At 34.9% G+C, this 19,230-nt stretch overlaps 1 protein-coding gene across 1 annotated transcript; it reads right to left on the bottom strand.

Moving 5' to 3' along the window:
• Positions 1-667: 667 nt before the first annotated feature.
• LOC125216693 (ras-related protein Rab11D) lies at positions 668-2,762 on the bottom strand. The gene is made up of 2 exons (XM_048118452.1): positions 2,447-2,762; positions 668-1,301 (listed from the first exon to the last, which is right to left on the bottom strand). Exons 1-2 carry the CDS (start codon positions 2,671-2,673, stop codon positions 863-865), a joined length of 666 nt encoding a protein of 221 aa, XP_047974409.1. The 5' UTR covers positions 2,674-2,762; the 3' UTR covers positions 668-862.
• Positions 2,763-19,230: the final 16,468 nt, after the last annotated feature.

The raw sequence follows: 19,230 nt of genomic DNA, 5'->3' as shown, positions 1-19,230 counted from the left end.
TCTTAAAATATTTGTTTAGATATCTAATATGCCAAACATGAACTCATATTTATTTGTTCACGCAAAACTAAATAACTTATCTTATTTATCACTATTGTGATTTTTTTTATTCATTTAAACTATCAACATGATTTAAAATGACTCACTCCGTCCCAGTTTAAGAGTTTGATTAAGTTATGGCACGGGTTTTGTTGATGTGTAAATATTGAAGTGAGGTAGTGGTTATTGAAGTGAATAATAATTGAAGTGGGGGCAATGAAAAGTGAGACCCTTTTGACTTTTTGTATGTTTAGGATTTTGTTTTATGTCCAAATATGATAGATTCTAAATGTGACTCTTAAATTGGGACGAACTTAAATGACAAAATGTGAGTCTTAAACTGGAACGGGGACGGAGTAGTTCTAAAATGAGATTGAAGTACAATATCCAACTAAGCATTTCATAACACAATTATAGAATTAGTACGAATTCATACGTTTGTCATTTTATTTAATTTTTTATCTATTAATCATCGCGTTCTTTTATAAGCACCTCACTATATATCTCTCGGTAAATATGATCACCCTTCTTTTATAAAATTAATTTTGCTTATTATAACTATTATAGTTGTAGTATTTGTAGTGTGGGTGGGTGCTTTTTCCAAATGTTTGAACAAATACTCCAAATATACACAATCTGTCTTGTTTGAGACAGAAGTAAATTGAATTAATAGAGAGAAAAAATAATGTATACAAAACAGAGTTCAAATCTTCCCTGCAAATAACCAAAGATCATTGTAAATGTAACACACAAAAACGATTCCCAGCTCATTCAAAAAAATAATTAATTCCAGAAAAAAAAAAGACATACCAAACTGAAAAAATCATGATCTACAACACATCCTGTTACTTTCTGGGATTACTTGAGCTGGCCCAGGAATGAGGATATTCTTACCGGCTAACGACGCCGGATTGCTGTTCACTTCATCGGCAACGAGACTCTTCTTGTTAACAATGTTGAAAATCTCTGTCAACACTGTCACGAAAGCCTCCTCCACGTTGGTTGCTTCCATTGCCGAGGTTTCTAAGAAAAATAAGCCTTCTTTTTCAGCAAATTCCCTAGCATCCTCTGTCGGCACTGCTCTCTGGTCTTCAAGATCAGTCTTGTTCCCAATTAGCATTATCACAATGTTTTTGTCAGCATGAGCACGCAGCTCTTCTAGCCAACGGGGAATGTGGTCAAAGGTCTGCCGCTTAGTTATGTCGTAAACCAGCATAGCCCCCACCGCACCCCTGTAATAAGCACTTGTGACAGCTCTGTATCTGTGGATAATGGATATTACTACTTATTAGGATCACATTGACACAAGATCAGAATCAAAACGTCCAGTTCGTGACACGAGATATTGGAATGACATTGATATCAAAACCCAAATACTATCATTTACACACACGCATCGTCTAACGACACAAGAGAGGAAGGCAAAAGAAAATGTAAAATCTCAATTACCATACATTCTATAAGGAACAAGGTTATCGAGGCTTCACGTGAGAGCGCCCTAGGATTCATAGTTCAATCCCTATTTCCACCAAATACTTTTCATGGTAAGTTATGAAACATATGAGGGATAACAGTCTGTAACTTTGGTTCAATTATGGTGCTCAATTTTTACCAACTCAACCTAACCTATTGTCTATATATAAGCCCAACTAAGACAAAAAAAAACACTATAACACCCCCGGTTGACTCCAAACTATGATCTAAACCATTAGAAAATGTCAATAGGTGACAAAATAACATCATCAGAAAATGTCAACCCAGTGTCAACGGTTGACGTTGTGTTGACATCAAAATCTTGAAATTTTACGTATTGATATTGTGTTGAAGAGTTTGGAGTTAGTACAATATATAGAGTTTGCATTTTATCACTACCCCAAAAATAATTTGATCAACACACCATTAGTATCTTTTATTCTTCCAAAAAAGGGCTAATAATGGTTCACGGAAACGTCTTACCAATCAAGTTGTTCTTCATCATCTAATACATAGAATATCTTAGTTTCATTTTATACAACAATTTGCAATAATACAGAAATTAACCTTGGTAGAATATTTCCGTAAACCGCTATTGTAACATCCATCTCAATGATTTTCCCCATCCTTTTATTTCCTTTATTGGAAATTTGTGATTCCTATAGATTTATCATACATTTAATGCAAAAATCTATATCAAAAGAATGTTTATAACAAAAACACTATTGGATTGCATTCCCAATCAAACACATCAAACCGCTCCACAACTAACAATCAATTCAAGGCTACGAAACGAAGTCGAAATCGTAAATACTAAAACATCGAAGTTAAAAACCTAATCTAAGAGCTCAATTTGATGCATATAGGCAGAGAAAATAAAATCGAAATTGAGGAAGAGTGAGAAAATGAAATGGATCGAGAAATGTAGCAGTACCTCTCCTGGCCGGCGGTATCCCAGATCTGAGCTTTGACGGACTTGTGGTGGATAAGCATGGTGCGAGTTTGGAACTCAACGCCGATAGTTGCCTTAGAATCCAAGCTGAACTCATTGCGTGAGAAGCGCGAGAGAATTTGGGATTTCCCGACGGCAGAGTCGCCGATCAACACGACCTTGAAGACGTAGTCTGTTTTCTGGGAAGAGCTGGCGTATCCATTTGCCATCTCACTCTCTCTACTGTCACTGTAAAGTGAGAGAGAGAGAGAGAGAGAGAGAGAGAGAGAGATGCACAGCGAAATCAATGGAGCTTAATCTATTAGCATATCACTCATATCAATTTATTGTTATTTTAATCCTCATTTTACAAACTGTAAACCACTTGTACGTGAGAAAAAAGGATTTTTTTTTTTTTTGCTGAAACAGTACTACAGCTCAACTATGAAGAGTATTATTTTATTTAGATAGAGATTGTGTATTTTGGTAGACATCAGTAATTAATAATTCACTTGGAGAAACCAACTAAGCACAAATAAATGTTTTACAATTTTATATAGCTGCTCGCATGAAGGTGATAAATTGTGCGGATTGAGATACGTCATTATTAGATTAATTTGATAATAAATCTAATTCAATTAAATCTAATCTGAATTGAATTGTTAAAGAAAATTCTCTAACTCCACACAAATTCGACCAGTTACCTTCAAACCCGATAACAACCCATTAGTTTTGTTAACAATACTCCATCCGCTCCGCAATAGGAGTCCTATTTAGTTATGGCACTAGTTTTAAGAATCGTAAAGAAAATTGAGTTGAATAAGTTGGTAGAATGTGAGGTCTACTTACCAATTATGGTAAAAGTGAAATAAAACTCTTATTATAGAATGGACCGAAATGTGAAAATATGACTCTAATTATAGGACGGAGGGAGTAGCATAAAAGGACAAAAAATCAGTATTCACCATTGTTTATCAAACGCATTTAACTGTTCAAAGCTCCTTTAATTTATAAAACAATGAGATATAGTGAGTGCGTATATTTTATTTTTAATAAACAAACATACTGTATAACATTATAAGAACATTTGAATTCACATAGATATCTTTGAAAGATGAAATACTGATTTTGATTTATTCAATATATACCTTAACAATGCAACCAAGTATATATTAACAGACATACTACAAACTCATTATTTATTAAACTCTCATTATCTATTAATAGGATTTAATAAATAAAAAGCAAGCAATGAATAAAATTCTAACAACTAATTGCACTGGTTTAATACTTCACTTCATACACAAATGTGACCAAAGTTGCAAATTAAGATGAACATACAGTATTTGTCTAGAAAATGATATGTTCGCTAAATTATTTTGGAGTGGATACGGCTGGAAAGAATTGATGTTCATCTTCTTCATAATGCTAAATTGCTTTTATCTCCTAATTTTGTTATGATTTTGTTGAAAAGTTGGGTTGTTAACAAAACTAACAGTGTTTTTAACATTTTAAAAGAATGTATTAACTTAAAACATTGATGAATCTTTTTATATGATTTAGATAAACTTAAAATATTTTGTGTTTATTTAAAACATTAATGAAACATATTTTGCATGTAAGATGTAATTATCTTGTAACAAGCTACCTAGTTTTGTTAAAGTTTGTTTTTCCATTCCAGTCTCTAAAAAACCAGAAAAAGGAAAATTTGTCATCAACTTTTACTTTAACTTAAAATAATCTTACTATTTTTCAAAAATAGCAAATTAAACTTGGATCTTTTGTATTTCGTGATTGTTTCCTACTACTAAAATTCCAATTAAATTTATTGTAATTTTTGTCATTATATTTTCATCATATACTTCTTCCGTCTCATGAAAATAAGTTAATTAAGGATAACACAAGTTTTAATGAATAATGACAAGTAACAAAGAAGTAGAAAAAATAGTTGAAATAATATAGTATATGGTGGACTCCATGAATAATAAAGGTAGAGAAGTAGAAAAGGGTATCATAAATGAATATTGACTATTTCTATAAGACGGACGAAAATGGAAATTCACTCTATTTCTATGAGACAGAGGGTGTACATAATACCGCCAGTGTCCCTTAAAAATAGAAACTATTTTCATTTTAGTTTGTCCCTTAAAAAAGGAAACTTTCTAAAGTTTATATTTTAGGAAGTGGACTCCGTAACCTACTAACATTACTTCTACTATTTATCTCCTCATATCTCTTACTTTATCCATTTTTCTCTTCTTCTCTCTTAATTCACACCAATTCATGTCTCTTACATTACCAGTGTGCATTAAAATCCGTAACGTTTAAAAGTTTTTCATTTTTCAAAGATGGTGGTAGTAATCATTTAGATATAAATTACTCCCTCCGTCCGTGAAATATTTTCCAGTTTTGTCATTTTGGTCTGTCCGTGAAAAGTTGTCCACTTTCCTTTTTCCTAGTTTTGGCAAATGGACCTCACTTCTCACTAACCTTTTACACTCTCATTCTATTATAAAACTAATATATATATGGGGGACCCTCATTCCACTAACTTTTTTAACTCATTTTTCTTCACATTTCTTAAAACCCGCGCCGTATCAAACTTGGACAATATTTCATGGACGGAAGGAGTACCACAGTACAGAACAATGTCAAACTTGTCAAGAAGTCAACACAAAGTTATGATTTAAATAACAAATGTCATCGAAATTTTAATGATATGAGATAATTGCGAAAGGAGTACAAAAGTTCTAGTTTAATTAGCTACTTTTTCAGCCCCTCGTTAAGTGAGACGTTCTTTTTTAGCAATCGTTTTGAAAAAAAATTAATTTTTAAAGTGGAGAGAAAGTAAAGTAAGAGATGGAATAATGTAGTGAAGACTTTTTTATTTTTATTTTTATTATTATTATTATTATTATTATTATTATTATTATTATCATTATTATTATTATCTCTTACTTTATTTTCTCTCCACTTTAACTATTAAATACTAATTTATCAAAATAAGTGCAAAAATGAGTGTCTCTATAACACACCACTTTTTCGAACCCTAATTTTCGAGACATAAAATTTTTGCATTAAATGATTTTAATGCTATGAAGTATGTGGATTAAATGATGAGTGATTTATTACATGATTCTTTGTGACCTAATTGCGATATGGGGTTGAGTTTGAGTTGAATAGTCAAACTTGTTGATTATATGACGTGGCTATTGAATAGTCAATATTGTGAAAAATATGACGTGGCCGTTGAAAGGTCAATGTGTTGTGAAGATGGAGTGGAATTAAAAATGGTTGATTTTGTGACGTAATTATGTGGATATTTTGATGCGGGGTGAAATGAAATTGTGGTGAATTATTCCTAAGGGATGAGTGAGATTAAATAGGAGCATCATTATTTATTTGGAATTTTCGACCCTCATGATTTATCGGAGAGGAATTCTATTTTTCTTGGATTTAATTATTGCTTGGGATAATTATTCAAATTAAATCCAAAGTCCGATTATTCCTTATTTTCTCCATAGAATTTTCGACCCCTATGCTTATTCCAAGGAGATTTTCGAAAATCTCCTATTTATGGGAGAAGAGATTATTTTATTATATTATTTGATCCCTTATTTATTCTCTTCCATGAATAAATTCAAATATCCTAGCATATCTTACTATATCTAATAAGATCTTACCATATCCTAATTTAATTAGGAATTCAATTAAATCCCTTTTGGAAGGAGCTAAACTACACGCCTACTCCCTATTTAATTGGGAAGGGATTATTACTTTTATTCTGCTCCGTGATATTTTATTCTACTCCGTGAAATATCTAAATTAAATCATAGGCTAATTAAATAGCCTAAGAATTCGAAATCCCCTTATTTCTCACCAGTATTAACGCCAATCCCTCCCCCATATCTTTCCAAATCTTTGTTTAATTGTGGGATTATATTCTTGAACTCTATAAATAAGAGTGAAACCCTATACCTAAATCAAAGAAAAACCGCCCCCACTCCCCCAACTCACGCCTCCCCTCTCTCCCACTCTCTCTCAATTTTTCTTCTACTTTTCTCCAATATTTCTTCATCTTTTGAGAAGAATTGAAGTTGAAACTCAAGAATCTTTGAAGAATCAAGGCTATTACTTTGTTTCTACCGTTCATTCTATCAAGAAAAGGTATTTTTATATTAATCTTTGTTCATCTAACCGATTAATCGGTGTTCTTGAACCTTCATGCATATAGATTGAGTGAAAGGGGAAACAATTGATGAATATGGGATGCATGTGTGTGTGTATGGATCGTGTGTGTGTGTGTGCATGCCTCGGTGTGCGTGCATGTGTGTTGTGTGTGTGCGTGTGATGTGTGTTGTAAAACACTCATGCGTGACATGTTTTGATGATGGATTGGGTGTTGTGGTGTGAATAGAGAGTGATATGATAATCATCCCTTGATTTTTGAGTGGTAATATAAAACGAATCGAGGGGAAAAAGGGAAACGTTAGGAACATGCATGAATTTGAGTAGATGATTGAGACTTACTTGTGATACACATAAACTAAAGGTGGTAACTCGCGCTCTCGGTGTGATAGCAAGAGGAAGAACGTACTTGTGATCTAAGGAATCGAGGTGGGCTTTATTCACTAAACTCTTTTATTACCAAAATATTGATTATGGTGTTATAAGGGTGGATTAAAATGTTATGCCATGCCTGTGATTGTTTTGATTATGTTATGTGCCTGATGCCTAGTTTGTGAGTCCGCTCCATTAGGCTATAGGGCTATAAAAACGAATTCGGGTCTGAGTAGGGCCGCAAACCCTATCAGGCTAGTGTACACAGTTGGGATCGGGAGCCGTCCTTGCTAGTCAGCCGGTCTCGTGGGCGAATAGTGTGGCCACACTTTCGTCGCACTATGGAATTATTGATTGATGAGAAAATGGGAGGTATTGTTTGACTGGCCAGTCTATGAAATTATTTTGTGATACTCGATGATATTCTTTTATAAATGCAAACTCGAATTCACTATGGTAAGGATGACATATCTATTAAAATGTTTTGGCATGAGTTCACTGAGTATGTTTAAAATACTCAGCCCTGCATGTGTTTTCCCTATATGCAGGTTGAGCAGCGACGAGCGGTTGGCGGTGTTGAGCAAATAAATTGAATGATAATATGATCGTTTTGAAACATTGAGTGGGGTTGTGTCTTCATACATGACTCTACTTTTCTCTTGGTTGCTTCCATTGAAAACATGAACTCTTTCCGTTTATTTGAATTAAACTATTTCATTATTATTTAGAATATCGAGACATGATGCATTTTGGAATTTATCAAATCTTTGTCATTTTGAGCATTAATTGTGGTATTCTATCCGTCATTGATTTTCTTGATTAAGCCGTGGACTTATTGCTTTAATAGTTCATTAAATACCTTGGTTAAATCTCTTTAAATGAAACCCTAGCCTACGTTCTTGTTGCATTTAAGTCCGCCTAGGTAGCAGTCGCCGTATTTATTATACCCTGAAATGTCGGGCTGTTACAGTCTCACTTAGCGAGGAATGAAGGGAGTCTTAATAATTATACATTGCTTTAACTTAACAAGTGTAGATTTTCACAACTCAAAATTTCCACATATTGATTAAAAACATCTAATGACTAGAAATGTTATTATATTAAATGGATGTGATCAAATGTAAACTCTTAATATTGTACAAACTCCAAACTATGATCTGCACTATTAGAAAATGTCAACATATGACAAAATATTAGTAACAAAAAATGTCAATACAATGTTAATAGTTGATATTGTGTTGACATTTTCTGTTGCTATTATTTTGTCATCTGTTGTTATTTTCTAACAGTCCAGATCGTTGTTTGGAGTTTATACGATATTTAGAGTTTGCATTTTATCACTATCCTTTTATTGAATATGATAAATGTCAAATTTAAATATACACAAAATAGTGACATTCCTTAGATTTAGACAATGTAATTAAGGAGTCGTTTGGTTCGATAGATGAGCTTGAGCTTGGGGCATTTAACATTAATGTTGCCATTCTAGATGAGAATTTGAGCCTAGATGGGTTACAAAACTTATGTTTGGTTATTACACTAACGACTGGTTCGGTGTGTCCGATATAGGCAGAAACATATTATATTCTGGTCAATTTCGTGTGTTCGGTGTGTCTTAATTACCCGAAAAAATGCCAAAGCTTGCACTGTTACAATCATAAATGTCAATTTTTAATTAATTGGGAACCACATATTTTTTAATTCCACACCGGGTACGTCATCAAGAGATGAGGTATGTCTTTCCCAAATTATCCTTCTCGTTTTTGAATACACCTTCATTCAGCAATCATTTTTCTCCCACCACAACTGAAGCTCCACAAACCCTATACAGCGAGGAAGATGGCACACACATAGCTCTTAGTTCGCATCATCAAAATCCAGACTTCTGCCGAGAAAAGGTCTCATTCTACAACGGTAATTTCGCAGGTAAAACGACGAGCCCTAAAATTTTCCATCTTTTTGTGCTCAACTCCCAAATTTTTGTCAAACTGATGTAGTTCTTCTTCCATGCTGTTATCTTGGATGTGATATGGGGATTTCCTTTGAGGTCGGTATTTGGGAATTCCACACGCAGGTTATCTTCAATCCTTCCCAAATACCCTGTGCGAAATCCATTGTCGGATTTCCATCCCCTAGCAAGGAGTTTGAGCATTGATACAACCAAGATTTCCTCTTCCCGAACGGTCCACGTCCTCCGAGTTCAATCACCCTTGCGGAATTTCCGACGAGCAGAGCTCGGGATTCCTGCCCGTAATGGCACAATCGTAAACCAAAAGTTATATAACTGATTTAGACAACACCATTTTGCATAAAACAGAGAGCCAAACGACACACAATCCTTCAGATGCCTGAATGCCTTTCATACGAACTCTGGTACCGTGTTGTGACTCAACCATTACACCTGCCAAAAAATTCCATGTATTGAACCCCATCAAATTTGAGAACGTGTTCGATATAATCATTCAACGCCGAAGCACATAATTTCACTTTGGTAGCGATTCTACCCAAACAAACACAATTATAGCAGCTGCTAAATTTATTGGAAAACAGAAATTGACTCCTACCAGTGAATCAAAATTTCATAATAATCAAAAAGGCATCTAACGAAACTCTAGAAGTTGTAAAAAACTCTATCGCGGTAAGTCATCGCATACCAAATAACACTGAAGTAGCACTTTCATAATTTCAACAATCAAACACTATACTTTTGAAATTCGAAGGGGATGGGGAGAGATTATCCGAGTTGAAGCTCCAGTCGTGCGTATTCGATGTGTGAATTCAAATGAGGACGTATACTTAAACCTGCAAAAAATGAAATATTTGAACAAAAAAGCCGCGGTTTGTTGATAATGCGCGGGGACTTGAAAATTTTGAATGCGTTTAGGGTTAATATGGGCAAATCGGTGTTAATGGACCGCCTTTTTAAATAATTTGGAATTCATTTTACACTAGAATAGAGCCCATATCTGAAAAGGTGAACACTAGTATATTATCTGATGCAAGTGGGCCAGTCCTAATTAATTCTGCCTCTGTTTTTATTCTGCCCAAGCCAAAACTGTTTTTATTCTGCCCAAGCCAAAACAGACTTAGCGAACGACTCCTAAATTGTACTAAATAATAAGCCCATATGATGCTTAGTAGGCATGTTGTAAATTGATTTACACAGCCTAAATGACGCATACGCCCCTCAATTGCAGTCTTTATAGACCTAATCCAAATTATTTTCAATTTGTTCCTTTTACATACTGAAATTTCGGTGGGAGTACTCTAACACTTTGGCGCCGTTGGAGACTTCACCGTTCGCACGCGATTGGCCATCCACACTTCATTGCAGGTATTATCGATCATGTATTACATATAGAGGAGATATGTGGTAGATTTGAGATTTTGAATATGGTCATCTCGTTCAATTATACAAATGATAGAGGCTTTAGATTTTTTGCGAATCATCGTCTATGTATCTCGTGTTGCAAGATGTTATCAATATTTCGTTGCTGAAGTCAGATTTGTTCGCGTTGTATGTTATTTTTGCATAATGGGAAACCGAAAATAGGATCTATTATTCTATTCATAACATGAATGAAATGCTCTTATGTTACTATCAATATTACGGGTCAGTGAAATTGCACGGTTCGTATATTACTATATACATTTGAAAGCTTTGTTACATAATATAAAAACATATTGTCTACATATTTTAGTGATGTACTTTGACAGTATGAATTTGCTTGTAATGTTACTGCACCAAAAATTTATTTCCAAGGATTGTATTTTACTACCAAATACTGCTCGTGTTTTACTGTGTATATATGTTACTGATTTGCTTTGGTAATTTACATGTTACACACTTTCGTAGAGACAATGTTAGTCCCTAACCGTTGACAATGACAGTTTGGGTGATTATCATGTCTTCTTGGGACATATAAGCCGACGAACATGTCAACTTTACTGGAGGATCCGAGGCTAGAGAACAGTACTTCTAGCACCTCAAAAGAGCCATGTTCAAGTAAGAAAGCTAGTCGTAAGTGCAAAGGGACAAATGAGGGTGAAGGGTTGCTCAAACTTCTTCGTAAGTTACACGCCGAGATAAATGCTCGTTTGGATACTCTGTCCACCCGCATTGGATATGACATGGACCTCGACAAAGCTAGACATTAAATCTTCTGTCACCATGACAACATATCAGGTCTGTCTGATGCTCAAAGGTACGATGTATGAGATATCATTGGGAAAGAGAACTCCATGCTTGAGATCTTTATGGGGCTGCCTGATGTGAAGAAACATGTCTATGTTCTTGAAGCCATGGAGAAAGAACACCTCAGGTGATATGGTGAGCTTGGCGATGCTTTCCTTATTTGAAGAAGTCATTCATGCTTCTTTTGTCTTTGAACATCTTTTTGCTTTATATCTTTTTGTGTATATCTCGGAAGATAAGTCTGGACTTTAAAAACTTTTAAGTTATGCTTTGTTGCATCTTGTTGCTTAGAGGATTAAGACTTGGTGTGTTTATGAATGTTATTTCTGTTTATGTATTGTCACACTACTCTTTTGATGCATGTATAGTTTACAAATTATTATGATACCCAATATTAGATATTAGTTGAAGGTTCATTTGGAAGGCACTAAGGTAGTGCAAGGCATATCAGGTCAACATAAGTTTCATATTCACAAAGCTATGGAGCTACTGAGAGAATACCGTTTGCTCATACCTGGTTCAACTAACAGGACCTTCTTGAGTATTCCTCAAAGGAACAACTCGAAGGACGGCTATTGATGAGGTCGGAAAATTTGATTTATTTGTTCGTTAATTAAAATTAGAAATCATGGATATAGAGACGAAGATAAACAAATTACGCGATTAAAAAGAAAAGAAGATAGGGCTCTGTTAAAGTAGATATAAGAATTCTTAATGCTTTTGATTATTTTTTTAGTCCTATGTTATAAATATATTTTATACAGTATTTTAAATTTAATTAGTATATTTAATATGCTTGATTAGTTGTTAAAGTTTTCTATTGATTTTGATTAAATTAATTCAATCAATGTATAAAACATAAATAATTACTAAGGAGTACTAACTAATAAGTACTATTGTTCACTGATTAATTTTTATTATGATTAAATTACAAGTAATAACAATAATATTTATGAAAAATAAATACTAAAAATAATCTGAACAAAAAATTAATCATAAAAATATACAAAATTTTTTTTAACAAAAATAAGCTACTAAACATTCATTTCTTCATTACTTAATAACAACTTAGAAAATACATTGATATCATTCCCACTAAGGACAATTAGGCTACATAATCTGTTACATACTTGAACACATTCAAGTATCAAAATGATAAGTACGCACATTACCAAAAAAAAAAAAAAAGATAAGTACGCATATTTCAGCTTCTACAAGGCACACAATAGCACTTTGTGAGTCTAACAAAATAGATGTGGACCAAGTACAACAAATCTCACATCGACAGCTTACGGGGCATTCTCCACCACATGATGGGGCTATTGGAGTCACAAGAATGCATTGAAACCTTAGGTGGGATGCGAGGCTTCATCTGACGAAAGCCTGACCCATTGCTATGTTCATTTTCCACTTTCTTAGATAATTTCCCATCTTCACCAACCCTATAGTATATCGGACCCTTGTTGTTTGTTGATAGCATATAAGGTGGGTAGTCCTCCTCAAACACAAGCTTGCAGCGAACGTGATCACCTGGCTCTGAGTCGGTTGCTTCGTCGTTGTTGTTGCCGTGTCCGTAGCAGTTTTACTTGCGGAAAACAAAGTCATTATCGACTGACTCCTAAGTGTCTGAGAGCACAATAACGGTTTTCTCCCACTCAACCTTGACATCACTGTGTGCGAATAGATCGACCAACGTGTGATATGCAGGGTCTCCATGGCTGAAGTATGCACCAACAAATGGGTCCGTTGTAAAGGTACGCCAAACGAGGGTCAACACCGTTATGAAGAGACGTAAAGCAAAAACAATGATAGAAAGCTTCTCTTACAGGTAGTATCTCAGTCTAAACACCTTCTCCAGCTATGACAAGGTTCATTTGCACGTCCCAGTACTGCTGCCCACTTGTAGCATCTCCTTGAACATCTTGTAACGTTTCTCCAGAAAATGCAACCAGTCATATAGAGCAACCCAATCAAAAGCATAGCCTAGTTCGTGTTCAATTACCGACTTGGCTTCAAGGATGAAGCAACTCGGAAACACTACTGTGCCATCCTAATTGTTGTCGCTCATCATGGTGCCCAACAGCAGTGAATCTAGCGCGGGTGTTCAGTTGGACGCATACAAGAACGAGCTTTGCGGGGGAAGTTTGCGGGCCATAGGTTTCTTTCGTATGATTATGCAATAGAACAAAGGTGTGTGAGCTGTTGAAAGAAATGTGTGTGTATATAGCCGAATTTGGATATGTAGGCTTCTTGTTGCTTCCTTCAAAATTGGAATAGAATAATACATAAGTGGAATTTGGTTTCATTGCCGCATTGAACATAGTGGTTTTCTGTCTAATTTGATCACTCTTTTTTAAGCAACTGACCCCATTTTTACATCCAATTCAATACTGATGTGGGTAGATGAATAAATGCTACACCAATCCCATACTTTGTTACATACTACAAAAGCATATATTCTCCATATTTTTAGTCATATTCATGAAACACTACTAACAATTTTTTGTCTATAAAAAAATAGGCAAATTTATTCTTTCTTTGGTAAATATAAATACCGCATATAAATTATTGTGTAGAAGATAATCACTATATTAGTACAAGATTATCGCTATATTAGTCATATTTTTATTAACTATTTAAAAAACATAATAATACAGAACTCGAATTATCGCTATATTAGTTAGAATATGATGTTTATTTTTGGCAAATATAAGTACAACAATATTCACTAATTTCTCATATTATAAAAAAATGTGTACAAATTGTATAAACAAGACAGTGAAATATTCCAAACTTAAAAACTCCATCATTTACCCATATTACTGAAGCATATCAGAAAATATTGATACGCAATTTGAAATTTTTTTAATATAGAATATGTTTCATTTTAGTATAATTAATAGATTTCAAAATCCAAACAAAAATAAAAAGTTGGGTAGCCTGTTTCTTTTTCACCATGTAGCACACAAAGATGAGTCTTATTTACTTTGAATCAACATTAATCTAAGAGCTAAAAGACTCTCTCAAAGCTCCAACTCAGTTGCTGATTTCACCCATATCCTTCCACAACTCTCCCACAACCTTCAATTGTACTACCCGTAGCAAAAGAAAATGTAACAACGCCGTAATTGCAACCATATAATACATAAATCTCATACAAAAAAAACATTTCTAGTGAAATCTCGACTAAATTTTGTAGCAATAACAAATATCTGAAATGGGAAAAAAATAGCAAGACTAATATATCCAAATTGTAGAGCATAACCGGTAAGTGATTGAAATATATGAACTGAACTCTCTCAAATACATCAATTTCAACAACATGTTAAACTTCATAACCTTTGCTAAAAATCAAGCATTTAACCTAGGCACACGGACAAAAGAAGTACAAATACAACCAAGTGTTAACAAAATTTACATACTTGACATCTAGTTCATATGTCCATAAGTTTTTTTTCAATTGATCCAGAGGACCCTAGAAGCTAGAACATGATCTCAACTACAACACTCAAAATAAATAGCATTATCCCAATGAAAAGCCAAAACGATGTTCATCTTTGCCTCTGTCCGACATCGATAGCATGATCCACTACCTACTTCACTAGAGAACACCCTTTTTTCCTTGGAAGTCACCATGACGCCAGCAATTTTATCCGGCCAGTATTCTTGATTTAAGACAAAATTCCGGATACGATCATCGTCAAGTCTACTATGAAAATCGTCACACCACGATCTAGAATGTTTGATATTTGTTGGACATTTGTAAAAAAGACCATTGTGTTTGGCTTCATTCCCTGCACAAAATAACCTCATCTTCCCCCAACCAAAAATGCAGTTTGGTAAGAGCTCACCGTCTTCAGTTGATTTCTACATTCCCACGCTGCATAACAAATAAAACGAGGCCCAGTCCACACACAACATATAATAAACGAACTAAAATTTGTTTAACAAGAATCGAAATTATGCTAAAAAAACAAACTCCTAGACTAATGCAATGGAGCAGAAGATTATTGTCCATAACACGAGGAAATACACATTTAAAATTATGTCACCATAACATTAGGAAACATACTATAATCCAATCAAATGTTGGCTCCACTTAGTCGATGTGTGACATACTAGAGTCCACTTGGAACACTCGAGTACTTCGAGACACATGACAACCTTTACGAACCTTCAGACCATCTTCTCTGGTGACCGCATCTCGAAGCACTCGAGCATAACCGGCTGAGCCTTCCCACCCAGGTAAAAAAACGTGAATCTAATTATGCGGTCACAAACAACAAGGGTGTTAGTTGCAATTTGTCCTTTTCGATTGCAGTAACGTGGCTTGTCCATGTTGCCGACAAGGGCGTTGATATACGTCTCGTCTAAGGCTCCAATACACCCCCTACGCATCATTACTAGTAAAAACAAAAAGATGATTGTACGATAGAAGTGGATACATTTAGCATTGTTCTTCGTGCATTATTAAACTATATTATCCTTGTAGTGAACATAGTACCTTAAAATATTTCCACCTTGGGTCATCATTATCATCCGTGACAGGTTCTGGTTTAGGAAAAAATTGGTGTGTAGTTTGATAACAACTAATAGAACAAGATGCACGTAATGTGAAATAGTTTCACCCGACCGCTTGAAGGTGAAACTTATTATCCGCTTTTTTTGTGGTGGAAGAGTATCCCCCTAAAACATTGCAACTTGCTCCTCAACGTATACATACCTACTATTTCTCAACTCCCCTCCCCCACTTCCTTTAGAAGAACACACAATCACTCAAATGTATTCCTATCGAAACGGAGGTTCACTAAGCAATCAATGTCGCTCATGGATACAAGGCGGTTCATATGTTGGACATGTGGTGGAATTCGATTTATAAGTGAATAATGCCCAATAAACTGCCTCCTATGACGTCTACCCATATGCGTATTGTGCTTCAAATAGAAATGCAAAAGTATGCTACTTTGTAATGGAAAATGTTCATTATATCTTCTAACAAAACGTAAATGGTTGTGTGATATAGATCTATGCAATTCATGATCCAATAACCCAAGGAAAAACCCAATGATAGATGCTTGATCAACTATTTTTTTGGTGAAATAGGTTTTCAATTTATCAAGATAAATAAAGGCAAAAACATAGACCTAACAAGAATTAATGAATCTTAGATGAACAAGAAGGATTAACATTGGATAGAGTGAAAATTGGAATACAAAGTCATTGTTGAGGTATGCTAAGGCACTTACAACATAACTAACATGCGTTCATGGCTAGATCTTCAAGGAAACCACAATCCTCAAAGCATACTTTAACTTGATCCATACTTCACTAGGAATTGATGAACCAAGCAACCTAAATCTATGAATTAGATGAAAAACCTCTTCAAGAGGAACAAATCTTTCAAGCATATGATTTCAGCAAAAACTGAGGAATAAAATGGAAAAGGGGGTATTTATAGTTTAGGCCCAAATCCCAAGAAAAAGGCCCACACAATATATCCTGCATCACTCTACCCGGCCGGGTGAATATTAGGGTGCTAAATCACCCGGCCGGGTGAAAGCCCCTGGTTTCTTCATGCCTTCGACGAAGCACTCGGGCGGGTGGAGATGAGGCTACCCGGCCGGGTGGAACTTGAACGCGACTCTTCCAGAGAGTTGTACCCAGCCGGGTGGTTTGGTGTGTCAAATCCCACCCGGTCGGTTGGAACCCCTCCTCCTTCATTTTTCAACACGTTCCTCATCGCGAGCTCCTCGTTCTTCATGGACTCCTCCAGCATGGCCTTTTGCACAAAAGTAGAGAGATCCTCCCGCAGCCGCCTCGCCATGGATCTCGTCATGAGGCCTCCACGTGGGGTTGTATCACTGTGGAGGTAGATAATGAAGGTGCCATAAATGAAAAAATTTCAGAAATGACGCGTTAAATTTTCCGCACATAAAACAAAGGGAAAAAACTGTTGTTATCAACAAAACGAATCTCACAAACTACCTCTACAACAAGCATGTATGTACACTACCGTGACATTTACAAGTGAGATAACACAACTTCAACAAATATGTGAGAAAAAGGGTGTTACGGCAGATACAAAGTGTTCTAACTATTGTTTATGGGAAGCTTGTGGAGTATGGTTTTCTTCATTGAAGTCAAATTGAATTTGATTCAATTTGAAATTAGAAAATGAGAGAGGGGCAAAACGGAAAAATTGAATTATTGGTCACAGAAATCGAGGACAGTTAACTCAATTGGATATGGAGTTAGATACGAAACTTGATGGAACTGGGTCAACAGTTCAGGCCTCAGTTGGAAAACACGGGCTTTGAACTAGACCAAAATGGCAAACAAACAAAGGATTTAACATGGTTATGAATCCTTATCTATGTGAAACTAAACGACTCATAAGAATAAAACCTCTAAAGTTGATTGAAAAGATAGAAATGTAGTTATTTCAAGTCTACTTAGACAACTACGTTTGAAGTACTCTTGATTTGTCTACGGGGGAAAATTCACTTCTACTCTATCGCCAATTTCAATGAAAAATAAGTGTCATGAAAGCTACTCATATAAGACTGATGAATTCAATCAAATATTATGATATAAATACTCCCTCCGTCCCATTACATGTGAGACATTTCTTTTGGGCACATACTTTTAGAAGTGTAAAAAAAGTTGGGAGAATAAGTATGAGAGATGAGAAAGTAAGAGAGAAATAGAGTGTTGCTTTTTACCATAAAATGAAATATCTCACCTATAGTGAGACGTTCTAAAAATGAATACGTCTCACTTTTAATAGGACAGAGGGAGTAATTATTTTTCTCGAAAGAAAATAGACTCGAGAGTTAGAGCATCCCCATCCATGCTCTTGCCAAAGAGCATGGATGTGGGCCCGGGCCACGTTTATTCATTTTTAATTCCTTACTCTTCCGCAAAAGCACAACCCTCACATTCATGCTCTTCCGCAAGAGCATGCTCTTATACCATTAAGGGGCTATCATTCTAGTATTCACTTTAAATACTTCAATTACTAAAAACATTTCCACATATTAAAATGCATTCAAAATACCCGAAATACTATTACAAATTACCAAAAAATTAAAAATTAGTACATAATTAAAATCCTAAAAATTGAGATTGAGAGAGTTGTTTGATGTAGTTTGATTTTTTGTGTTGAAATGAGGGTATTTATACATAAAAGTGTGAATTTTGGGGTAAAAATAATGAAAAAATAAATTAAAAGTGGAAAAGAATGGATATATTTTATTGGGAAATGGAAAAATATTTTTTTTATTAAATTTGAATTTTTCAGTTTTTTTTAATTTTAAAAAAATGATAAACCAACAGCATTGTCGTTGGCCAACCAGAGCATGCCACGTCTGTTGCTCGTGCTTTTGCCATTAGCACGGTGGTGCTCTTCAGCAAGAGCACGTCCGTGCTGTCGGCAAGAGCGCAGCGGCGAGCACGGACATGCTCTTGCCGTAGCACCGATGCAATTTAGGGCATCTACAACATAGTACTCCCTCCATCCACCAATAAACTTCCTATTTTGTACTCCCTCCGTTCCATAGTAATGGAGGCGTTTCTTTTCGGCACGGAAATTAAGAAAAATTGTGTTAGGTGAGTTAAGTAAAAGGAGAGTAAAGTGGAAAATGAAAAAGGTAGAGAGATGAAATGAGAAAAAGTAAGAGAGAGTAAAGTAAATATATGGAAAAAATGTGTTGACTTTTACTAAAAATGGAAATGACTCTATTACTATGAAACGTACCAAAATGGTAAAATGACTCTATTACTATGGAACGGATGGAGTATTTGTTTTTTACTATTTTTGGTCATTGGCCATACATTCTACTAACTTTATCTCACTCACATTTTATTATTAAATTACTTTATAGGTTTGTGTTAAAATGACAACCCTCTTAAAGTGACACCTTGACACCACTTATACAACAATATTATAAACGCTACACAACAATCTATAGATTGTTGTATAGCGTGTTGGATATTGTTGGCCAAGAAAAATTGATGTATAGTGTACATAATA

The sequence above is a fragment of the Salvia hispanica genome, chromosome 3 (assembly GCF_023119035.1).
Source record: "Salvia hispanica cultivar TCC Black 2014 chromosome 3, UniMelb_Shisp_WGS_1.0, whole genome shotgun sequence".
NCBI lineage: Eukaryota > Viridiplantae > Streptophyta > Magnoliopsida > Lamiales > Lamiaceae > Salvia > Salvia hispanica.
The sequence above is the reverse complement of the archived record's forward strand: the minus strand, read 5'-3'. Positions and strand labels throughout refer to the sequence as shown.

Excerpts from the sequence above, each read along its gene's own strand:
- LOC125216693 (XM_048118452.1), bottom strand. The coding sequence starts at position 2,673 with ATGGCAAATGGATACGCCAGCTCTTCCCAGAAAACAGACTACGTCTTC. Across the intron at positions 1,302-2,446 it reads GATACCGCCGGCCAGGAGAG|ATACAGAGCTGTCACAAGTG; the intron begins GTACTGCTACAT and ends CATTATCCACAG.